The sequence below is a fragment of the Toxorhynchites rutilus genome, chromosome 3 (genome assembly GCF_029784135.1).
Source record: "Toxorhynchites rutilus septentrionalis strain SRP chromosome 3, ASM2978413v1, whole genome shotgun sequence".
Classification (NCBI taxonomy): domain Eukaryota; kingdom Metazoa; phylum Arthropoda; class Insecta; order Diptera; family Culicidae; genus Toxorhynchites; species Toxorhynchites rutilus.
Genome location: NC_073746.1, coordinates 251,417,902 through 251,443,469, shown reverse-complemented (window position 1 = coordinate 251,443,469; position 25,568 = coordinate 251,417,902). Strand labels below are relative to the sequence as shown.

Genomic DNA, 25,568 nt, shown 5'->3' with positions numbered 1-25,568 from the left:
CTTTTTCCATTGTATCCAATAGTGTATTTGCGACATTCGGAAGACTTTTATCAACATTCAGTTATCATATCAGTTCATTTTCGGCTAACGTTCGAAGCTGGTTCTCCCGCGCACGTTTCATTTTCAATGTTCGTTTAACAGGATCCCTTGGCCGACGCGTGGTCAACTTGGTGATGTGTTCTTCCAGGGCGGGTTTTATTTCAACCTAAAGGAATCGAATGGAATCAATTGTACGCATTAATTTACATGGAATGATTTCTGAAAGCATATACACTAACACTAACTGAAAATTCAAGTTTCTAACAAAAAGACTAGACTAAAATCACCTAGAAGCGCTTGTAATTTTTCTCATTTTTTTCATGTTTAAAATCGCTTCCGGCATTCGGAATGACAAATTCCGATTACGTTTGAAAAACCGCTCTGCTGATTCGTCCATGATATGTGGTTGCACTTGCAAACGTGGTTAGTGGGCATCTGTTAATAAGAGAAGGAGGAGATAATCTAATTGTTTTCAAAACAAAATGTTTGTCTTTTGTCGGTGGAGTGTCCGTCTTGCCCGACTAGATTAGTATTTTATTTTCGCCAATGAGAAAAGTTCACCGCTGATTCGATAAACTGGAAGAGAAGTGATGGTAAAACATTCACGTAACGGAAAATACCCCAAAGAATTACACCCAGGTTTTTTACGCGGATTTTCGAATTAACGCGTTTTTTTTACGCGGATTTTCCAATTAACGCGGTGTTTTTTACGCGGATTTTCCAATTAACGCGGTTTTTTTACGCGGATTTTCTAATTAACGCGGTTTTTTATTACGCAGATTTTCCAATTAATGCGGTTTTTTACGCGGTACCGTAAAAAAAGACCAGTGCAATATCACATCTCCCTCTCAGCTCACATTGTTCTCTCATGTTTCCTCAGAGTAAATTATGGTAATTAGTGCTTGTAACGGAGTTTAGCGCGTGGATTTTAGGTGTTGGGTAACGGGGAGCTCGCCGGGCGGTACAACGGGACGGGGTTTTTACGGGCAGCTATTCGTGAATGTCTTCCCTTGTCTACTTACCTCTGGAGTGGTACTGCACGTGCATCGGCAGAAGAGTGTACAAATTACTAGGGAATCTTCTAGCAATAGCAGATGACCTCATTCGTGAGGAAAACCGAACTATAGCTACCAGTAACCAACGAAATTGCAGGAAAAACTACGGGTTTTCGGAAGCGAGCAACACTCAACTTTTTACTTCCGTTCTATGTAAAGATAGTCCCATTTGATATCTATCATTAGGTGACAAGGTTTTTTTTACGCGGATTTTCCAATTAACGCGATTTTTTTTACGCGGATTTTCCAATTAACGCGGTTTTTTTACGCGTATTTTCCAATTAACGCGGTTTTTTTACGAGGTACGTATCCCCCACGTAAAAAACTGGTTGTACTCGATAACAATGAAGACCTTATTTTTTGCAGACGAATATTTAAATCGAGCTGCTTTTTGTAGATAACTTTTTTGTTTTTATTTACAATTTTAACAGCTGTGTGTACACAGTAAGTGTCAAAGGTATTGATACACTGTATTGCGAGTTTGTACATAATTGAAATTCCAAATAAAAATGTAATTAATCACAGGGGTGTCCGTCTTTCCCGATTTTCCTCTAATGGAAAAAAGCAACGTATGGTGCTCAAAAGCAAAATCAAAATATTTTTAAAGTTTTAATACTTTTGTATTTGGGCTACAGTTGATAGATTCAGATTCTGACTTAGGTTCAGATTCAGTCATTCCATATTTCAGCTATAAGATCCATTATCCGTATGATTATATGCACTTTCCGAACGGTGGTGGTCGATCAATGTAGAAGTTTTGTATTTGCTCCGCATTAGATGCATATTAGACGAGTGATAGATGATGAATTTAAACGATTTCCCCAAAAAAATTAAAAAAACATGGGCAGTAGTGAAAGACAGTTAGCTGATAAATTCCCGGCATTTATTGAACATTACAACGTTGAATATAAAACATTGGCTACCGTTGAGATTAATGAAACATCATTAAAAGATTGCGAGTGAATGCTTTTAAATTATTATTGCTACTATTTGTGACAATTATTTGCTTCTAGTTTCGATAGAAAATTCGTCAGCATCTACACAAAGATATATATTGTTCTGGTGAGCTTGTTTACATATTTACATAACATTTCTATATAGAAGCTTTTTGGAAGCCACCTTTTACGCTCTATGGTTCTCTATTAATATTTCTAGGAAATAAAGGAAACATGTAACAAATAACTGTTAATGTGAGAAATCAAACTATCTGACTTTCAATTCTTTACTTGAGTTATTGGATATCAATTTATTGTCGCAAGCATCTGACCAGAAGTGAAACGGAGGAATGCAACACATTTTTCGTTCTGTAACTTTCCATAGCCAAATGCGTCGTTTGAGTTATTAAATAAACTAAACAGATTATGAACAGTCGCTAGACAAAACAAGAGCACAGCAAACCAACCATGGAACAGTCGCAAAATTGTAATGCAATTTAATCTCAGCTCACCCACTGGCACTGAGTTTGCCCACTGTTCACTGTATGTTAACGCGGACCGCTTAAATTATTACTTTTATCGTTCAGGGGCGATGAATACTTCAATCGTGTTAAATCGTATTGTGGCACAGAGCAACAGATGCTCGTGTCTGTACGCGGGGGCTACTTTTGTCCCATTCAGTTCGCTAGCCACTGGAACCACGGTCTGTTAATAAACACGAGGCTTCCGCCGACTTCGAATTCATTCGTGTATATAGGTGCTCGCGCCAGTAATTCATTGACCAATGTACGGCATTTCTTCGGGATTAATGGGATGCAGCTTCACTGATGGTGGATGTTCTCTGTTGAAGGGTGCGAGTTGTCTGACATTTTTTAGTTTGGTTTGTGCATCATGTGATTAAGCGTCCCAACGTTTTCTTGAAATAACAAACAAGAAAAGCAACATCGTAAATAGAATGTCGATATGTGTTCCAAACACCCAGGCGTGCGATAGGTACCCGTCATTTGTGTACTGCAAAAAATGGCATTTTCTCTCAGAACACACACACTCAATGATGATCCAATGAGCAATATCACATCTTCACACATACGTAAAAATTGGAAAATCGTCTAGCCATGAAAATTGCATTATTAAATAGATAAAATGGAAATGTTTTGCTTTCATCACTGTTGGTCCTATAATTTTTACATCTAAGTCTCATTCTCACCTAAACCACAGACAATTGTTCACAAAATTTCGTAGTAATTTTTTGCGAATTCACGACTTATTGCTTATGGATGTGCTTCGAGAGCTCCGCGGTTACCATGTTTCCTCGGTAAAAATAGACAATGCCGTATTTTACACATGCTACTTGCTCGCAGTTCATCCACCGTTTCTGTTAAGTATTCTTGCGGAGAAAACATTGAATATGGGTGGTTCCTAGAACTTAATACCCAGTCATTTGTGGCAGTATTCTAGTCTAGAGCTTGAGCTTGAGCTTGAGCTTGGGTAGACTGTACAATTCGTAGTTGCTCTCCGTGATTGACCTGAACCAACCAAATTGCACAAAGAACACACAGAATGACGCTTGGGACTAGCAAATCATTCTCGTTATGCATTTTTCGGTGATTCGAGCTTTCAATGATCAATAACGACGCCGGCCACGTCCTTACAGTCACCAGGGGAAGGGTAGGAATGTTAGTATGATATTCGCCGCCCGAAGGCCAGAAGGGTCGCCTCTATAGCGTGGTTCCCTAGCGTTTATCATGGAAGGGATAGTTTGTTAGTGGGAAGAGGTAATAATCAGGATTCACTGTGGTAAGTGATGTGATTATGCTAACGCAAACTAGAGATCACTTGACGAAACGAAAACTTGAAAACCAAATGCATTTCGTAGCCGTGAAGATATTAAAGGGTGACCTGAAAAGGTCTCTGCAAAAGGATCATAACTCTGGTAAGTGAATTAATTTTGTAAGCGTGGACCCAATTACTCGTTGAAACGAAAACTCGAACATCAAATGCATTTCGTAGCAGCTGAACGGTAACCTGAAAAGTCTCCTCTGTTCAACGGAGCAAAAACTCGAAAATCAAATGCATTTGAAGATTGAATATATTGAAGGGTCACCTGATAAGGGCTTATCAGACTCGGATCGGACTTAATACTTGTTTGAGGCAGTATTCTAGTCTAGAAATTTGAAAAAAAAAATATTTTTTCCTTCATATTTCTGTAGTTTAGGCATTCAAGAATAAACCCTAAAAGGACTTATCGAAAATACCATTATTTACCGAGTTACAGTCATGTTAGTGATGCGGTATCTAACCTGGTACGGCCATAACAATGAACTTCAAACGCGTTCATCTCGAAACTAGTTTTTTTCTCAAACTGGCGTACACGATATCTCATGTTCTACTGAACCGATTCGTGTCGAATTTATACCAATACAATCAGTATGCATCTTTCTATCGCATGAACCTCTGAAAATAATATTTTCCAAATTTTACTATTTAAAAAAAATGGAGACACGTAATAAAAAACGTTAAAACCCGCATTTTGTTTTTCAAACGGCTGCCATTTTGTCAAAAAAAGATGTTTTTGACTTGTCCGAGGTTCATACGATAGCGGCATTTTTCCTGATTAAGAATCTGTTCGAATTTTTTTGTTTCAGATAACCAGAAGGACTGGAATCGTGTACGCCATGCCACAACATTTTTTTTAACCTCCTTACTTTATCAGCTTGTAACTATTCTAGTTATGAATATTTTTTCTTCATTCAATTTTTGTTTTTTTTATTGCTAAAAGATAGATGTACAAATGATGATATAATGGATTGTAAAAATACTCTTTGTTTTATTTTTACGGAGCCCGAAAAAACGTCCGAAATTCGTGTCTCTACACTAGAATACCCCCTTAACCCCATTTGGAAAAAACATCTTCTTCAGAGTGAAAAATATGTTTTATCGATACTGAAATCATTAAACTATTCATCTGAAAGATCGTGTGTACCAGTGATCAGATAATGTGAAAGTCATGACCAAAACAAAAGAGCAAGAGCTTACCACTCCATGAAAATTTTCGGGAAGGCCTATAGAATTACCATGGAACTCACCTACGCGATTGATCCACTCTGTAGATCATCCACTCGCGGATAATTGAGGTTCTACCGTACTTTCTAATGCAATATAAAATATCAAATTGTAATGTCCGTTAACAATTTGTCTATCTATTTTGGTTTTACCAAATGATTGGCACAAAACACGAAAGGAAGCCGTCCGATATAGCAACAAAAAAAACCTACAATTATGCGCATTTGTATCGCATCGATGACCAGTCCAATTCTGAATTACAATAACATAAACGATCGAAAGTGAAAGGATATCAAGAGTAAAAAAGTGCAAAACTATATGTCATTGAACTGACTGTCCATGCGTTACTGATTCAATTCCTGGTGGTGTTTTACTTTCATTTTCTTCAATTCAATAAACATCATTTTAAAAACTCCTTTTTTATCTAGCAGCTTATTACGAGAATAATTATTTTGCTGTGTCCAAGCTATTCTAAATCCGATTTAGCATCTCTTTTGATATCAATATCAATTACAGTAGAACCCCGATTATCCGCGGAATAGTCTGGCTAGGTCACCGCGAATCACAAAAATCGCGGATAATGCAATTAATGACTAAAAAAGAGATGCAAACACAATATTTCAGCATGATAACTATGTTTTACCAATAAAGAAATCATTAAACTATCCATCTATAAGGTTGTGTACACCAGAAGTCAAATAATGTGAAAGTCATGACCAAACCAAAAATGCAAAAACCTACACCTCACTCATAATTTCCGGGAAAGTCCATAGCATTACTATGGAACTCGCTTTCGCGGATAAACCGCATCGCGGATCATCCGCTTGCGGATAATCGAGGATCCACTGTAATTATATCCATTCACAGCAGATGACCGATTGTCCGCGATCGTGTATTCCAGAATTTTTTTTTTTAATTTTAATGCAAGCTCCATCTACAACGAATGTTTCATAGTTCCTATATTGCTAACACTGAAAATTGCGGGTTTGTTGCACATTTTAATTCAATAGGCCTCCCCGAAATATGTGGATGAGCAGCCGGCTCTTGCTCTTTTATTTTGGTTTGTGGGCTTTCATTTATCTGAAAACTGGAACTTTTGGTGACCATTATTATCTGAAAACTGGAAATACGGCATAGTTGTTCTTGCTAATTTTTTTTTCTGTTTTCTGTTCTACTGTGTCTATATTTTGTAATCGAACAGTCAATTGTTACGACTATTCTGATTACACTAGTTAACAACGCAGTTTGCCATGCAACCAAGAAAACAAATAACATAACGAAAAAGATAGAGGAAATCAGGGTAAACCCGAAATTCCCTGATTTTTCCACTTGAAGAATTTTTTTGTAAATTTTCCGATGTCCCCTGAACACACTTGTCATGTTTTACGTTTCAAGTCACCCTACAGCTGTGGAAGTCTCAGTCGGAAAAGAAATTCAATACTTCTTATGAGTCTGATTCATCTTAGATCATTGTTCAATGTGTTTTGAAAATAGTATCGTAATGCATCGAAGTCCGGACACTTAACCGCTTACGATGATAACTTCAACCACTAAAAAATATTGATATATCATAGCATAAAAAATTCATAAAAGTCATGAATCACAAAATTATGTTATATATGTTCAAAATTTGTTATTTTCTTCATTGTGTCGTGTCGTCCGGATTTAAGGACACTTTTTTATTCACGATTTGAATTCCGGACACTCGTATGCAACTCTTTCAATGAGAAATTTCATCGTTTACTTCCATCTGCCGTCCGGAATAAAAATCATATTCTGAATGTGCTTTTGATTCCGGACATGGGTTTATGAAACACAAATATTTGTTTTGATTTTTGACATTTTTTTTGTCAACACCTAAGTACAATGCTTGACACTACACTAGTGAATGTAATGCGGCCCATAGACGTTCAATATTATTGTGCAATATTTTGGTTTTTACCATATGGAGGCGATATTGAAGGTTTTGCAAAACGCTGCACAATCGCAAGCACAGACGTACAGCCACATTGTGCAAGTAGTCCCTGTGATGCCTTCGGGTTACCACAAAATGTTATGAAACCCTACCTCCAAGCAGCATTAAATGGGAAGAGCAGAATTATCAATTATCGATTGAGTCGTGTTCGTCGTGTGGTCGAAAATCCCTTTGGGATATTGGTCAGCCGAGCCGAGCCGACAGGGTGTCGATCATACCCGCACTTCCATTGATTTAACCTAAAAACATCAAATCGAATGCTACTCAAAAAAATGATCAACAGATACTGTAGAATGGTCATTATAAACTTCCAACGAAATGCGATGACTTTCCGCAGCTTTTTTTTTCAGTAATTCAGTAATGAAGTAACACTCCCCGCAAAAACACTCTCGTTGGTACGAAATTCGACATATTCGAAGTGGCAAAAAACTATGTTGTTTACGCTTCAACTTTTTGACATATACTGAAAAAGACGCATAATGACAGTAGCTTACCAACGAATGTCTGGAAATTTTATTCATTGGAATAATAATTAAGTTACGCCATCTGTTGTAAATCCGAAGAAATCTACCGGTACACCTAATAGTTACTACAATTTCGCAGTCAGTGGTGAATCCTGTAACTGGTTCTTCACTATCTACTTCTTTCTCGAAAATACAAGATTCTTCAGAAAAATATTTTATTTCGAAGTCACTGCTACGTTCTGAAAATGTTTGTTTTCCGTAATTTACATTGAAGATTAACAACTTTCGATGATGTAATCAGTCAGAGTGAACCAAGTACAATTCATGATTTACTAAGAAAAATATATTTCAACGACAAACGGGTTAGGGTGATTTTGAAAGAGTACTTGCATTCAATGAAAGACCATGGTTGGATTTGAAATCGATCATGAAAATTTTAGTAATCACAATTTTCTACTCTCTGACACTCGATTCACTCTTTCTAAAAAAAATATAATAGTATATACGAACAACTTTTCAATAACTTTGAGTTGTCCGAAAAGCATATACATTATGTTTCAGTACGAGTTTCATTTAAAACTCCTTCCATTTTCTGGTTGTCAGAAAAACGTGGCTTCTTTCTAGTCGCTATGGTCGTATGCACTTGGTTCACTCTGACCGTATACTATTTTCAGTTTTTGCTGATCATTCAAAATAAATGTATGCCAGAAACCTGGCAACATTATTGTGATCTGATAAAAGTAGAATGTAGGCTAAGAAATGCTTGATTGGTTTCAACTATTAGCTCATTTTTTCTTGTTTTGTTACTCAGTCCGGTCTGACTTAACACCGACCAGATGACCAATACGTTACTGCTGTAGTTAATCGTGTTTCCCTCCCGTGCTGGAGACGTTAGGTATCTTGGAATATATATAAAGCCGTACAAATGAAAGTGGTCCTGCTGGTAGTAGTGCGAGTAGAAGCAGCCCAGGAGTGAACCCAGGAGTGAATGTAGCGTATGCGGATGCAGGCATCCGAATAGTACATTCTCGCTCCAGTCAGTATGAAATTGAACTGGAGTCTTTGTGTGCGATAGCCTTCTCACGACAGCTGACTCGAGTAAACAGAAAATGTTCATCGCTTTGTTAAAGCTATCACAGCTTTAAAACAGCTGAAAAATGGAGTCTCTTCGGCTCACTACGTTCAGAGCTTGGCCCAATAAACGAATTCCTGTTCCATTTGATACATTCGTGCTCCGTCACCAATACACGTCGGACGACGCATGATTATGAGTACTAGTCGCGTGCACGCATACAGTCAATTCAATTTCATATCGACTGTAACGGTTTGAGGTACGGAGGACGCATGATAATGGATGACGAATCGTACGTGAAGATGGATTTTGGACAGCTCCCAGGCTCCCAATTTTATAAGGGCACTATCAGAGGAGATATCCCCAGTAAATTTTAATTCGTTTTCGCTGATAAATTTGCCAGGAAATTCTTGATTTAGCAAGGGATTTGCAACTATGGACAGAAAACCAAGGTCGGAGAAGAAAAACTTGGCCATGCCTAATTCCACAAAACAACATTTAGAAAAATTACCTTGAAACGTGTCACGAATGAGAATATTTTTAAAAATGATACTGGGTCAGTATTTCGTTGTAAATGTATAGTAATTGTAGCTTTGTTCGCGGGTATTTTTATATGCATTCCAGAAATATTCAAATGGCCCGAGATATAGGTTCCGACAGAGAGTCTCGAAGTATCGGATTATGATACAGTCTGTGAGTGTGCGAGTGAGCAGTCTGATTAACCGGCTAACCATTGCCGAGCAATGGACGACTGGCGCCTGACGTTTGGTTTTGCGGAAGCTAATAACATCCTGCACGTATTCAACAAAGTAACAAACTGGCAGGAAGAGATTGAGTCGACCTTCATGAGCAAGCATAATCTGTGTTTTCGAGCCCCACAACAAACCACCACGTCTAGAACCAAGCAGTTCAACAAGAAACAAGTCAACAAATATTTCGATAACCTATCCGCAGTAAAGAAGTTGTACGCATTTGCACTGAAACGCCAGTTCTATACGAATCCGGCATGTCAACCATCTCAAACAATCCGCCCAAATTAGTCTCCAGTACCCAATCCTTTTACTTTTCAGGGGCGTGTACCAACTAGATGGCAAACAACCCATCCTCCAAATCCGAATGTTTTTGCGAATGAGGAAAAAGTTCTCGTTCAATTTTTACACCAAGTGTCCAGAATCTCCGCATTTATGCGAAACTTCACACAGAATAAACTATGACTAGAACATCCTACTGACAAGCTGTGATGAGCGTGAGTGTAAATGTGAGTGTGAACATTGTACAATATCCTTATATCCGCTTCTTTTCCAAAAGAAAATATGTCACCCTTCTAATCTCGAGTCAGCCGCGAGTAATCGGTTTCCTACTTTATTTTCCCTACAATTAAGGAAACATGTTGATATATACCGATAAAAATATAGTTAAGAGTTCGGCTACCTTAAACCTGTGTAACTGAGCCTGTAAAAATAAATGACATAAATAAAAACAATGCTACTAACAATACTTCTGAAAGCATTGATGTTAAAAAATAATGAAATCTAAAAGTTTAGAGAAGAACAGTATTCAGGGTTTCTTTATATTACGGCAGTAACATAAATGACGAAAATATATATATAAAAAAAACTACGCAAACGAAAAAACTGCATTCAGAAAGCAGAATTTCGAAACTAAATGAGATTTAGAAATAGATTACGCCCTTTGAAAGAAAAGGGATTCACAGCCAGTCTAAAAACCACTTTTTACGAGCGAAAAAAAAAACGACTTATCGATAGCCTTCCTCGATCACCAAACATGTGATGGGAAAAGAACTAGAAAATGTCATGATTTGACGTAAATTGCATATTTACGCGCCTGGCTGCGAAAGATTCATTGGTAGGACAAACAATGAATTAGAAATACATTTCATCTTTAAAGTTTCAATAGCTAGCGATTTTCCAATTTCTTTAATACTTAAATCACAAAATGACGTACCTATCGAGACGAGTGCAAGAAAACTTATCTAGATCGGGGGCCTACCAGATTCTAGCGTTCAATTGACCAGCGTCATCGGTTCGGCGGGATAGTAACCATCGGAGCAAGTCACGCTTTCCGTAAAACTGTTGTAGTTGTAATCGATCGGATACTGTGCAACTTCGTCCATGTTTGGCACACAAATTCGAGCATGGCGCTTGATGATGTCGGCCCAGAGCGATGGCTCTTCCGAGCGTGGATTCGAACTAGCCGAAAAGTACGATCCCCAAAAGCTAGACTGTAGGTACCGCCCATCGGGATGGGTATTGTGGGGATGATTCTTCATTCCTTCTGCCGACATTTCCTCTACTATTGCGATAGTGTCCGCTTTGGTGAACTTTGAAGGAGTGTAAACGTCCTGGATGAGATTGTCACCAATGTAGAGATAGCGAGGTTTGGTTTTGTGCGAAAGCCTCTCCAGGAGTACCGTTAGATCTCGCCAATTACCCTGCGAGTAGATGCCGTTGCGTTCTAATTGCGATGGAGTGAGCGGATCAGTTTCGACAGCATTCTGCAGTCCAACAAAAGGCTTGGCACCGGTGAAGAAGCCAGGCTTTTTCGCATATCCAACAACAACGTCAAACAGTTCGGACCAATCTGGGCCTAACGCATAGGAAGCGGTGAAATTCGCGAAATCTATATGCGAGCCTGTAACGAGAAACGTTGTTTTCGTCTTTTTCAACTCCCGCAGCCAGGAAACTACTTTGGGAGAAGCTTTCTGGAGATACTTCTCAGGCTGTTCTGTTAGTGATTGGAAATAACCTCCCACGCCTAGACCGAAATGTTCCCGGGAGTACATGTACACGAGCGCATCGAGCACGTCCGGCCATATATTGTAGCGCCCTATCCGTTCATGGGAATCTTCATCCAAGGTATCAATGATTCTTCCGAACAAGAGCGTTGCGCAAATATCGAAGTAATCTAGCACCGTACGCATCTTCTCCGACAATGGACCATTCCATGCTACCAGCATATTTTCACAGTACTCTGTCGTGACCTCCCACTTCTTCTCGTCCCCGTAATAGGCAATTATTTCCGATTCGACCATTTTCTGGGTACCATGTGTGGCCTGATGAATCGTGCCATCCGGACCAACTTTAAGGACATTCCCACGCTCGAAATCGATGATTAATCCTTTCTGCAAAAAATCAATGTCCGGTGCCTGCAGCAGATACTTGCCAGAGTACCCTCGCTGTTCCACCAGAAATTTAGACATAATCTCGTACTCTAGTTCCATCATATTACCAATCTGATAACGAAGCAGAGTGTTATCTAAATCAAATCCAACACAGTCATAATCTGCGAATCGGAATGTGTCCGCTCCAGTCATTATTCTATTAGCCGAATACCGAGAATAGCACCGTGTCCACTGTCGGACAGAATGCGGATGGTTGGCTTTAGCTGAAAACGTTCGGATACCTAAACCACAATGATAAAGCACAGGTCGCAATGTACTTTCAAAACGGATAGCACCAAAACACGTCTCGGGCAACGCACTGAATCCTAGCTGTAACAATACTGATGCTGCTGTATTCGCCGCCATAGTCAAGCGTCGCATGTTTGCGGTTCAGCTGAGTATTGTCCGAGTCGCACACAAACACCCCACGGCCAATGCTGAGAGCTCCTCTCTTCGATAGTTTTTAGTTTCGAACCTTACTGTGACTGCTGAAAGAGTTCATATATTAGTAAAATTTAGGAATTTGAATTTGGCTTGCGCATTTTCCATTGATAACACCAAAAGCAATAATATCGTAATACAAAAATAATTTTTTTAAAAGATAAATTCTCTTTAGTATAGACAATCCAATAAGACATCCCATGATAATACTAATAAGAACATGTAGATATTAATTGAGATGAAATCGTCTTAATGGAAAATCTGAATGGTTATAGACCATTTACTGATAAAGCAATGGTCCTCAGATAGTGCCTATAGATTGTCGAATTGGCGATACCCACTGAGCAATGTGACATAATTGCTTTCAATTCAATTTTGTTTTGTTTTAATACTTACAATTGATTTAATCAAGCTACAGTATAGATAATTTTCGCCGTTGCTGTTATGATTCCGTCAAACCCTTGTGCTATTTTTTCGTAATGATTTTCCCGAAATGTATTTTCCTCCTTTCTGTGCTCGAATAAACAAAAATCCCGAACGAGTCGTTGATAGGCGTTAGACAATCACGCAGCTGTTTGATCTTATTCGTGATACGATCAAGCTTTGCTTGTATTTAGAGCAGTTAAAAATAATCGCAATTCATTGATAACTTCTTTTGTTTTTTTTCTTCTCTTCAAATACGCCTCAACTTCAAATCGCAATATTTACTGGTCATTGACATACACTACTAATCACTAACAAACAAAACACTTTGATTAGGCTATTTGTATTCTAGGTTTTATCAAAAAATAATAAAAATATCATGGTCTTCGTAGTAGATGCTGATTAGAAGAAAAATAAACACTCAAGGACGTTCTCGTATGTAAACACACAAGCAACAAACGCGACAAATGCTCAGCAGACACTGTGTTTATTTTCGTCCTCCGATCAGCAAAGAGAAACGAAAAATGTCAAAACAAAGCGCATCCCTGAGGCTGAAGTTGTTGGTAAACAGGTTGCCAGAACAAATTTTGTTCTATGCAGCGTACCATCGGAACATGTAATGAAAAGAACTCCGTACAGACGTAGAAAATACGAAATTGTTATATCGGGCCATTTGAAAAGTATCCACGATTTTATGTGTGTTGGGAAAAACACTTACAGTCTATCGCAAAATTAAGTATACACCATGCGGCTTTGTTATTTTTAAGTTTTTCGGGGTTAAAAAGTAAATAATTAAATGCGACTCATATTCATCGTAAAATTGATCCATTTAACTCTCATGTAGTGATAAGAAAAAAATTAAAATTGTCATATTTCTACTCCATTTCAATCTCCATCTAAGACGTGGCAAAATTGAGTGTACAGTTTAAGTTTTTCTCAGAAAGAAAATTAAAATCAGTTCAGAAATGTTAACAAAAATCAATCCCCTAGTATTTGGTATGGTCCCCCTTTGGAGTGCAAGTGCCGTGTCGAGATTTCTGAACACTGTAGACGGAAGTGCCTCCCAGATTTCCGTAACCGTCATTTTGAGTTCCGCTTTGTCCCCTGGATTTTTATTCTTCAGATGGTTCTTGATTTCCCACCATAGATACTCAAAGGTGTTGAAGTCCGGTGATTGCGGAGGTGTTTTGAGTTGATTGGGACATTATAGAGCAGGTATTTCCGCACGATGAGATCAGTTTGCTTCGGATCATTATTCTGTTGAAGGTAGTAATCACGAGGGAGACCCAATTTCAGAACGGGAGACTGCAGGTTACATTTCAGGAAGATCAATTAAGCTATTTTGTCCATCGCCGAATCGATAAATTCCATGGTTCCTGATCCAGAAACCGCCGTTTTTTTCATATTCACCTATGAGATGAAATAATTTTCACGGCCAATACGACCTCTCAGATTGTTCCTGTATGCTGCTCTCCGGACAGTATCTGCGCTGACAGGTCTTCCAATGATGCCGGCCAGTTCGGTAGTCAATTTAGGAATGTTTGTTATATGGTTCATTCGCAATGTTCGCATAATTACTCGTTCATCATCAGAAGACAGGATACGTTTGTGTCTTCTACTCTGGAGATTTTCCTTCATATTTCCACTTGTTTGTTAGTTTATTTGCTGGAAAGTGAGTTTTTCCGACTATATCTGCTATTTCCTGCAATGTATTTCCACGACAATTCATATTTATTATCACTGCACGTGTGACAATATCTATTTTTTTTTATCTAACTTGCCATTTTGATAGAAAAAATGCAAACATCAATAAAAAAAAACAAAAACCAACACTGCCCAAGCAATGGTTAAGTGTTGACATCAATCACTGATGAAAAAAGTACGCTCATTCGAAAAGAAACTTACTTACAAGAATAATTTGTTCGGAGAAATTTAAGGTGTACTCAATTTTGCGATGCCTAGAATAGAGATTGTTTTGAATTTTTAGGAATAAACAATTAGCAAAAAACTTTTCTCGGAAATTTATTGCACGTACAACTAGTTAAATGTGTGCGTAATAAATATGCATCAAAAGAATCAATGTATTCAAAATATTTTATACCAAATAAATGGAAAGTATCGTCAAGTAGCTATACTCAATTTTGCGATAGACTGTATTTTGTAGATTAATTCTGATTGTTTTTTTTCTCAATGCTTCGTGTAACGTATAGATTTGTGAACAGCAGAACTCTGAATTTATCGTATGGACGAGTTCCTTCCAATCCCACTAAACCTTATGTTCCCTCTTGAATTGGCAACCCGATTGGAACACTAGTCTGGACGTAAGTCGTGACTGCATTCGTGGAATGAGTAGATTTATGTCCAACCACTACTCGCTAGATGTGCATCTCCACAGAATAAATCTTGTTCAAAGCAATGTGTGTCGGTGTGGAAACGATTACTATGACATCGATCACGCAGTTTGGCAATGTACGGATAATTACGCAACCAGAGAGAACCTTTTGAATGCCCTTGAGGTCCAAGGAAGACAACCCTATGTTCCTGTTAGAGACGTGTTGGGAACCCGCGACATCTGCTATATGCAGTTGATCTATATGTTTGTGAAACGGTCTAGTATAAGAATTTAATGTTCTAGCTTCGGCTGGACATATACTAAAATAGATTATACTAATGGTCGCAGTGGTACTGTTAGAACCACTGTGCATTAGTACATAGAACACCCTCGTTCAAACAGCTACAGCAGCTGTCACTCAATAATTTACACACAGCTCTTACAAAATACACCGTCGTTATTTCCAACAATACAGATCACTCTGTCACTCTATCGTTAGCAGTTCTTTTGAAGAGACGTGTATCGGAATATTTAAGGAAATTTAAAAATTAATTGCCGGATTTCATACGAAGGAAAACAAATGTAAGCGGAAATAAATATGAATTGAGCGTATTACATAACAAAGATCGCTTCAGGGAATTTCTTCAAAATCCGAACAGGTACAATGCTCCTACAGAAGAAGAAATAAGTAGAGGCGAATGAACTGCAAAAGTTTAAAGCCTCTTAAAAACAAAGAAAGAAAAGAAGAAATAAGAATTCAATGCTTTAGTGTTTTTTGTTTTTAGTTATTACAGTCAACTCTCCCTAACTCGATGTTTTACATCTCAATATTTTCCCTAACTCGATGGATTACATGGCACCGTTGATTGATTTTACAAGCTTTCTCCTCTACATAACTCGATATCTCCCTAACCCTTGGATATCGAGTTAGGGAGAGTTGACTGTAGTTTGTTTGTCTTGTCCCCTCATCTCACCGTCGCCCACCCTCGACTTCTAGTCGAACACCAGATGCTATCCCTGGTCATTATGCACAATGCTAAAGTGCTTGCGGCAACCCTTGGTTGAGACAATGATACCTCATATCCATATCCCTAACCTGACCCGTCCCACAAAAATGAAATTTTGTATAAACAATTCTTGAATTATTTGCTCCTCAAAGCTTTGAGCAATTGAGTTGTAAGAAAAAAATTAAAAAAGTCGTCACCGTCATAGCATGTTTGCCTGGACGCAAATCAAACAAACACTCAGTCGATGGTATAAGTGAAGAATTTTCCGCACACGGGTCATATTGTCGTCTGCCCGTGTTGTCCATCGACGTCATGAACGAGTTGCCGATCTTTGGAATTAATCGTTCATCAAAATAATCGAATATTTTTCAGCAGTTTGTTATTCGATACGATTAAGTGTGATTCACACACAACATCCACGTCACGTTCACGTCCCGTCACGTTCACGTCCCGTCACGTTCCGTTACGTCAGTTATTCTACCATGCAATTCTTATGAAAACATTCATATACACCGGCAACGTAACAACCCGTCAGCATACGTTCAACGAAAACGACCAGCAGGATTTGTAGAAAAGAATAATTGACGGAGACGGACGGTTCGTTGGGTTTTTGTCTTGGACTTTGTTTGTGTCTCGGATTTTGTTCTGATTTTGGTTGTATTTCTTATGCCAGTATATCTCTTAGTTCCAAATTTCGGAGTCAAAATCATCCGTGACTAGCTGAGAAAATAGAATATTGCAATTTAAGACTGTTGTAGGTGGCGATACCATGAATAACATTAAATAAATCATTCGTTTGACATTTGGCGTGACGATGCTGCTGCAAGCATAGACTGCATGTGTGAATTGGTGGGGAATGTGACGGAACGTGGACGTTCTCTTCCGTAACATTCTATGTGATTCACACATTAATCACCCCAAATAATCGAGTAATCGATTAATCGTCACACTGAGATAAATAATTAGTTGAACTAATATTTCTCATTTGCTAGAAAGCCATCTATCGGGGATCACTAGTTGCATCGATGACCTCTTTTCGGCTTTCCCGGAACAACTTGTGCCACATTTTTGTTTGCGAACATAACAGGCAGGCATCCCCGAAGGCTGTCTGAAGCAAATCCGACGAGGCACAACTAGCCCTGACAGCATCGGAGTGAAAGATGCAGAAATAGCTGTCCGTGCTCGGACAGTCCGTCCTTTAACGACTTGGCAGGTACTGACGTGATCACACGCGATCTGTTCGAAAACAGGAAATTGAACTATCGACAGTTCACCTTCCAGACGGGTATGCGAACCAACAACTATTTCGCGAGCATGGATTCCGCTAGTGCTTAAACTCTGGCAGATTGAAGCGTTGACGATATTTTTTTTCAATTTAACAAGAACTTCGCCATACGCCAAACCTTTGAGGTCCAAATTGGTAACATCAGCTCCCGAGTTTTTCACGAAGAGACAGCAGTACTCAAGGTTCTGTTCCTTCCGTTACCCTTTTTCTCGTCGACATGAATAGCCTGTTCCAGTTCCTGCCTATGGCAGTCTTCTTGTCCGTCTACGCAGACGACATTCTTCTGATGGCAGTGGGTGACACCCCTAAGATACACACGGGCAGCTAGTGATGTCCATATCCTCTGGGTAGCGAAGAGAAACTTAAATTCAGCCACCTTCTTCATAATCTTCAACGAGAGCGCTCCTTTTTGGTCTATATTCACCATAGTTCTAGATACGAGGGCAGCCCGATAAGTACGATAAGATAAGTAAAAACGAATATTTGTAAAAGTGGCGATTTATTTCTCAACATAATTTCCTTTCAGCTCGATACACTTGACCCAGCGATGTTCCAACTTCTTTAATCCATCTGAAAAATACGAAAATACATTCCCTCGAGGTCTGCAAAGTAGGCCTCCGTGGCGGCGATGACCTCCTCATTCGACTCAAATTTCTGCCCAGCGGTCCAAAGTTTTTCAAGTTTGGAAACAAAAAAAAAGGTCGCACGGGGCCAAATCTGGAGAATACGGTGGATGGGGCAGCAGTGCAGTTCGACCAATTTGGCCGTGGCGATGGCGAAATTTTCATTTTTTCCACTTTTCTAAAATCCGCGGACACGCCCGCTTCCACACACGGCCAAAACAAAACCACGAGTCCAATTCGGCTGAAGTTTTGATAGTAGCCGTTTACGAGAATGTACTACACGATAAATAATCTCTCTTGAGGTACTGACACTATCAGGTGATGTCGATTATATGTCGAATGAGATTGCACTCTTCAGTGTACTCCTCAGTGTGGTAGAGTGCGGATCAGCGCACTTCAATGCTGGACATAGGCTTTCGCACACTCGAGCTCCCAAGAGTAAAGAGAGTGTGATTCACTCGCACCAAGATTTCTCCCAAGCGCACACTGACTCTTTATACATTCGCCGGTGAAAGGGAGAAGCGCATGGTTTGTCTTTGGTGAATGATGACTGTATCCTCAGTATAGACATGACACTCGCGCGCGGGTGTATCATTTCAGTGAAAATTACATCAGCACAGAAGAGTGGCCATATGGTGATAGTAGTTACAGACATCAGCGTCCCAACTCCAGAGTCTATCTATACAAAGACCCGATCCTTGGACTGTTGTTACTATTTCCAAACCGCACCGGAGCAAAAACGGAAAGATCCGGCTATGGGTGGCCATGGCCAAAGCTATCATCAGTAGCAGCTTCACCTGTGGTTTCGAGCTGACGTGTTTGGCCGGAGACAAACTCTCAAAAACTCGGCCGGTCTACTAAAATACTTCCAGATCATCATAGCAGAAAAATGCCGTCTCCACGAGATCAGCTATTCGGACAACTCAAACCGCCAGGAGTTGGATTTGGGGTATGCGATGGTAATAATAGTTTTCCAGAAAAACCCGTGGACATCTGCCAGGTTTTCTCGACCAGGGTGGGCGGCATCTTCGAGGCAACCACAATTTCATCATCCAAGCTGCTGCTGATCGTATCTGATTCATCGAGTGCCATTGATGCCATCGGTGCGGCCTGGTCCAAACAACTATGGGTACAGGCCATTAGGCCATCACCCGACACAGTGGTCATGTGGGTTCCCGGACACAGCGGCATTGCATGGTACGAAGCGGTGTCCCAGAATCGGTCACATCGGACTGTTTTCATTCGGGAGGTGCGGATTGACGACGAGAAATTGTGAATCACTAACTCTTTTCGCACCTTTTGAACTTTATCGACTTCGATATCCGCACACTAAGGGAAAACTAATCTTATAAACAAGTCATATATACTTTGAAAAATCAATCGTTTGAGTTTTTCAGTGAGGCTGACCTTTGTCAACATACTTTGGCGATTTTGAAATTGTGCCCAGAAGAATTATCGGAATTATCCCGAATCTTCTTCTGACCAACTGACGATGAGGTGATGAGATATCGCTTTCAATATGGTTTCGTTAAAAGCAGTTCTCTCGGGTTTGCAGTTTCAGACCATTCCTTTCGTTAATATTCTAATATGTCTTTTTACATTTTCTTGTCGGGGAATTATTAATGCTAAAATGTGGCGTACGAACGATTTCTCAATTTACGCAATTAATGCTAACGGTCAAAGTATATTTCAAAAAGATCGTAGTAGAATTTTCAAAAGCTGCATTCAAGCTGCACTGAATTTAGAATATAATGCGACCCCTGGCATGCTCATTCCGTTCCGACTTACCGACTCTGGTATATGGATGTATCGAATATAACGTGGATATATCATCAGTTCCTCCATTCTAAATTGTTTCCCAAGCTGGTCAATGAACACCACATTCTCCATCGATATATTGAAAAATCTACAATTAAATCATCTTTGAGTCATTGGGCATTGGCCACTACCATTCCCATACTAACCCATCGACGTACACAATTTTACCGGCGACGGAAGTTTCATTTCGCAAATCGATCAATATGTTCATATCCACCAAGCACTGGGCCAAACCAGTAAGGTCGTTGAGTGAGTTATAGCGTTCCTTCTTGTCGGTCATCTGGCTCATTTTGATACGATATGTTACTCGGTAAAAACAGAAAAAACGTTCAGCAATATTAAAAGCAAGGCGCCTAGAAGTATATCCTAAGGTGGGCCAACTTGCTAAAACCACTCTCCAGCCATTATGGAAGTCTACTGTGTTTTGTTTGTAAACAAAACACAATACGCTAGTGCCGAAGCTCGCTCGTGATCAGTCTATCTCTTTCACGCTACAAGCAAATAATTCCCCTTCTGCTTTCTTCCGTACTGTTTTCATATACCGCTCCCCTTGCCAACTTAGTGACGAAACGGCCTCACCTAGTACCATAGACCCGTCTTGATTAAAAGAATAACAGCAAAGCAGTCTTGTTTTGTTCAAGACGGGTCTATGGTACTAGGTGAGGCCGTTTCGTCACTAAATTGGTTAGGGGAGCGGTATATGTAAACAGTACGGAAGAAAGCAGAAGGGGAATTTTTCCTTGAAGTGTGAAAGAGATAGACTGATCACGAGCGAGCTTGGGCACAAGCGTATTGTGTTTTGTTTACAAACAAAACACAGTAGACTTCCAAGATGGCTGAAGAGGGGTTTTAGCAAGTTGGCCCACCTTAGGATATACTTCTACTCGCCTTGGTTTTGTTTCTGCTTCGCGCGGTCTGCTTCTATGTAGTAAAACCTAGAAAGGTAGGCTCATTTTACCGATGACATGTGTGTTGAAAATTATATTCATCGTATCTCAGTGATACATATCGAGGTGGAGCAGTAGGCGAAGTATTTCTGTATTGGGAAGAAAATATTGTGTCGTAATTATTACATTCAATATGGATATGGAAGAAACAAAACAATGTTGAAAGTACTCACAGTTGCAACTGTTTGTTCTTTAACAGATGACAATTGTATCGTGGCTTATTTCGATTATTTATGTAGTAAAAAGGTTCAGAAAGCAGTCATATGCTTAGTTTCCCAAAGCAGTAACATTTTCGGTGAAATTGTGATTAATTGGAGATTATTCTCTCAAAACATACACACTAACACTGAGAGCCTTCGAAACATTAACTTCATAACGATAAAATAATGAACGTGGGGGAGTGAAAATGGCACATGCAAATATCAATTTTATGTGCGATTCACATAGAACTCGCACCAGCACCGTCCCGTCAAACGTCAAACGAATGATTTATTTAATGTTATTTATGGCATCGCCACCTATTTTAAATTGCAATGCCCTCTTTCGAATCAGCATGCCTAGAATCAGTTCTAAAAATAGAAAAATTCAATGAAAATCATTGAATTATATTATTTGAATGCTTAAGCCTCGTAGTTCCGACCCGTATTCAACAATAATAATATATAGTCTATTTCTCAGCCAGCCGTGAATGATTTTGACTTCGGAATTTGAAACTAAGGGATATGTTGGTATAAAAAATACAATCAAAATCAAATCAAAAGCCGAGACACAAAGCCCAGACAAAAACCCAACGAACCGTCCCTCTCCGTCAATTATCGATTATCCTTAAAGCTTGGACCAGTTATGATTCAAAGGATTGAATGTAGATCGTGATTTCATTCGCGCGATGTATCGGCTTATATCCGATCACAAAAATCTAAATGCGCACCCTTATCACATTAGGTCGAGGACATAGTGAACGCGATGCAGGCGCGGGCTCGTTTGAGGGAAAGCTCATTTGTTCACGAATGTGGAAATCAAATGTTCACTCGCGGCAAAACACTCCACGCACAGTTTCGCCGCATTGAAATTGCGTTCGCATCGCGTTTACTATGCCAGGTCCGGGCGGTTTGCATTTGATTTCCACATTCGCGAACGAAAGAGCTTTCCCGCAAATGAGCCCGCGCCTGCGCCCGCATCGCGTCGCATTCACTCTGTCCTCGGTCTTAGACTCGCAGTAAGGAATATATGTGATTGCGGCGATATCAACCACGACATCGAACATGTTATCTGGTTGTATGTGCTCCTGTGGCCGAGTAGCCAGTGTCACACTTTATCATGCCGAGGGTTCGAGTCCCATTCTCGTCAGATTTTTTCGTGAAGAAATTTTTTTCACGCGAACTGTGGTTAGGAATATTCTAGAATTATTCAATTTAAAATACATTCAAGGCGTGTTATTTGGTGTAAGTAATCTCAATTAAGTACTACTAATATAATGATGAAATAATACTTACATTGAGACAGCAAAAGTTCCTCTTGGAACGTAAGTGAAGAAGAAGGAGATGTTGTCTGGTTGCGGATCCGGATCTATACAGCTTGTTCTCAGCTTCCTTTCATTGAGGGCACAAGGTAGACAAAAAGAAATCCTTGTCCAGAATATCACAGACGCGAACCTGATCTTCATCAAAATCGTCGATGTCAGTGTTCAATTATGACATAGTCACGGCAATACATACACATACTTCTTACAAAAAAAAACTTTAAAAAAAATGTTTCAGTTAGTATTTTGTTGCTTATTTCTAGTTACTGCAGCGTCTATAGCTGTCGTGTCAGAAACTAATGGCAGCATTTTGGAAGGATTGTTCACTTAGTGGTAAAAATTCTATCAGGATTGATACACGCGTTGAAAAGTTAGGTCGAGGACATAGTAAATGCGATGCGATGCGGGCGCGTTTGCGGGAAAGCTCTTTCATTCAAATATGAGGATTAAACGTAAACCGTTTGGACCTGTCATAGTAAACGCGATGCGGATTTAATGTGGCAAAACTGTTCGTGATTGTCCAACGTTAACAATCAAAACCTCATCTTTAAATATAAAAGTGGTGGGAAAAGATGGCGGATATGCTTGACAATGTCACTGTGCAGAAAATGATGGAAGGTATTCAGCGAAAGGTCCACCAGAAAAGCAGAAGAATATGTTTTCTTGTTTTTTTTCCTCAAAGCTTAATATAAAACCATCAAAACGAAAAACGATAGACAATGTAGTAGTGTAGTAGCGATGTAGTTTTTGTATCTTTCTAAATAAGGTGGTTACAACCAAGATGGTGGAATTGACAGGTGACTCGTAACTTACACTATTTAGAAAAGACGTATGAGGAATGGTATAACGAGAGAGTTCAGATTCGTTTATGTTACTTCCGTTGGTAGGGTTACATTTGATTCCGTCGAAGAAGGTATTTGAAGCAGTATGATAAATAAACAATTATCGTTGAAAATGGTAACCTAGTAACCTTTATGCATATGCTTCCGCCAGCTGGCTCGGCTAATGTTTGTCATAGTGATATGATTTATGCAGGGAATGCTTTGATCGCGGTGTCACCACTGGCACATAATTTGGCAGCAGAAATCTCCAACGGTCGTATATGTGACGAACTGTAGCTCAATTATACATTTTATCTATTAATGGCGCCTTCTTTTGCATGACCGTTATGCAGACTTATAGTCTCATTCGATGATACATGCCAAAAATGATTCTTGTACTCCAAAGCGTTAGATTATGTGTTCATACCGAATTATTGCAGCTTTGTTGTTTCAATCAACCGTGTCGGCGAAACTGCAGTCAATGTTTAGTGTTGCTTGGATACGATTTATGTAAATAAATTGGATCTCTACGTGATACGACTGAACGGTAGTTCTGACATATCGTTTTACATTCCACTTTACTTTCCTTGGTTACAACGATATACAATAATGTAGTTTTTGTAATTTTCTATGTAAGGTGGCTTTGGTGTGCATAGTGGTGAGAAAAATCTAAGATAAGCTCAGAATTTTCGGATTTTTTAATTTCTGTTTTTATGAATCGTAACATTTGGTTGAAGAAGAGTAGTGAATCAGATCTAATATCAATGGGATGTAGAGTCATAGTAAATGAAAAAAACATTTGGTTGGTGCAAATTTAATGACTTTGCATATTTTCAATTAGACAATCTTAAATATGGTTTAAAAAGATAAAACAATATCCATAACAACTCGTCTTTTCTCCGTACAGAACGGCGCTCAACTCCATTGCAATTCAGGAACAACTTAAAAATTGTGACTCTTTGGCAACACATGACCGTAGTACCGAATACACAAGAACATCTTGTTGGATTGATGGATTTGCTATCAAAGCGGCGAGTGGTGTTCAGCCCAGAAATTGATGGACAGTGAAGCAACATCGACATCATATCGAATTTCGGCTTCATCTAATATTAGTGATAATGCGGATGACAGAAATATTCAATTCGACTATGAGTACACCGTCGATGAAGCGAAAACATTCCTCGACAGAACAGAATAATATATATATATATATATATATATATATATATATATATATATATATATATATATATATATATATATATATATATATATATATATATATATATATATATATATATATATATATATATATATATATATATATATATATATATATATATATATATATATAGTTCTATATAGCTCTTTACATCATCAAAATAAGTCAGCGGGAAACCATCCCTTTTTTATATTTACTAGCTAGAGCTAACAACTCTCCCATATGCATAGTGAATGATGAGACTTTCCATTTCTTCTTAGCAATGGAAATTATATTGCGAAATATGAAATCGCATAAGGGATCTAACGAAACCATTCACTTTATTGCATTGTCAAAAAACACATACATAAACTTGCATATAATTCCTTCACACTTCCTTCACACTAAATATCGTAATATTCATCAAATTTACTATTTCTAAATTCAATTCAAATCCAACGCTATTTATTTTTATTGGCAACACTGAAAAAATCAACTTTATTTACAAAATTTATCGAAATCAGACAGAAATTTGGTCCGTAAAAACCCCTATTGTCTGATCTTATCTTAGAAAAAAATAGGTTTGATCGGTAAATTGCTGTGAAGTGAACGAAAACTTGAAAGAGAATCGTTTTATTCGATAATTTTACTAACACATGTGAAAACCGGAGCTCTGACAACCCTAACTCAACCAATGCAAATTGAGCGTAGGCAGCTTAAAACAGGGTTCGCGCTTAGAGGGCTCACGTATTGTTTAATGTTTGGAGTCATATATGTTAATATTTGATTACGTTAGATAGTTTCCTTTGGCAAGCGATGTTTGGATACTCATCTGGAAGCTTTCTTGGCGATTTGCAATTAAAATTACTGCTGAAGAAACGCGCGGAGCACATTATTTTTAATTTTAGGTTATGATTTCTATGCTGGCTACAAAAAAAGGCGGCCATCTTAGCAATGAATTGCAATGGAGTTGGTAAAAACAAACACAATAAAATTACACTGTGAAACGAATTCTAGATCAACATGTCAAAAGGATCTATCTTCTTTGATTGATTCTCTTCATCTTCATTCTCTTTCATTAATAACTTAACAGTAACAGGATTTTCTGATGTGTTCGACGATAAGGAGTGTGAAAGGGGATCTCGTTTGTCAAACTACATGACAAAACTGAAGCAAAATGTGTCTGAAAGGCCGTGGTTATCGATAGAGAAAGTCGGTGAAGAGAATCGATCAAAGAAGATAGACCCTTTTGACATGTTGATCTAGAATTCACTTATACTTATGACAGACATACAGCTGTACTTGCGTTGTACTTCGAAAATTGTATGTCTGTCACCATGTACAGCGCTAGAACCATGCATGCAACT

The 25,568-nt window shown here is 38.8% G+C and overlaps 2 protein-coding genes across 5 annotated transcripts; both read right to left on the bottom strand.

The window, feature by feature from the left end:
- On the bottom strand, window positions 1-20,120 carry LOC129776176 (U7 snRNA-associated Sm-like protein LSm10). Of its 2 annotated transcripts, none has more exons than XM_055781648.1 (3): window positions 19,860-20,118; window positions 19,684-19,801; window positions 1-205 (listed from the first exon to the last, which is right to left on the bottom strand). In XM_055781648.1, the coding sequence occupies exons 1-3, from the start codon at window positions 20,000-20,002 to the stop codon at window positions 65-67; spliced, it is 402 nt and encodes a 133-aa protein (XP_055637623.1). In that variant the 5' UTR covers window positions 20,003-20,118; the 3' UTR covers window positions 1-64. The 2 variants fall into 2 exon arrangements, with proteins under 2 accessions (XP_055637623.1, XP_055637624.1); XM_055781649.1 differs by lacking the exon at window positions 1-205 and adding an exon at window positions 12,132-12,269 and having other exon boundaries at window positions 19,860-20,120.
- On the bottom strand, window positions 1,961-12,165 carry LOC129776153 (5'-nucleotidase domain-containing protein 1). 3 transcript variants are annotated; one of them, XM_055781608.1, is made up of 3 exons: window positions 11,853-11,987; window positions 10,614-11,799; window positions 1,961-2,945 (listed from the first exon to the last, which is right to left on the bottom strand). In XM_055781608.1, the coding sequence occupies exon 2, from the start codon at window positions 11,653-11,655 to the stop codon at window positions 10,627-10,629; it is 1,029 nt and encodes a 342-aa protein (XP_055637583.1). In that variant the 5' UTR covers window positions 11,656-11,799; window positions 11,853-11,987; the 3' UTR covers window positions 1,961-2,945; window positions 10,614-10,626. The 3 variants fall into 3 exon arrangements, 2 of the variants coding, with proteins under 2 accessions (XP_055637583.1, XP_055637582.1); XR_008743064.1 differs by having other exon boundaries at window positions 10,569-12,165; XM_055781607.1 differs by having other exon boundaries at window positions 10,614-12,165.
- Window positions 20,121-25,568: the final 5,448 nt, after the last annotated feature.

Excerpts from the sequence above, each read along its gene's own strand:
- LOC129776176 (XM_055781648.1), bottom strand. The coding sequence starts at position 20,002 with ATGAGCCAGATGACCGACAAGAAGGAACGCTATAACTCACTCAACGAC. Across the intron at positions 19,802-19,859 it reads AAAATTGTGTACGTCGATGG|ATTTTTCAATATATCGATGG; the intron begins GTTAGTATGGGA and ends ATTTAATTGTAG. Across the intron at positions 206-19,683 it reads ACATCCATATACCAGAGTCG|GTTGAAATAAAACCCGCCCT; the intron begins GTAAGTCGGAAC and ends CGATTCCTTTAG.
- LOC129776153 (XM_055781607.1), bottom strand. The coding sequence starts at position 12,165 with ATGCGACGCTTGACTATGGCGGCGAATACAGCAGCATCAGTATTGTTA.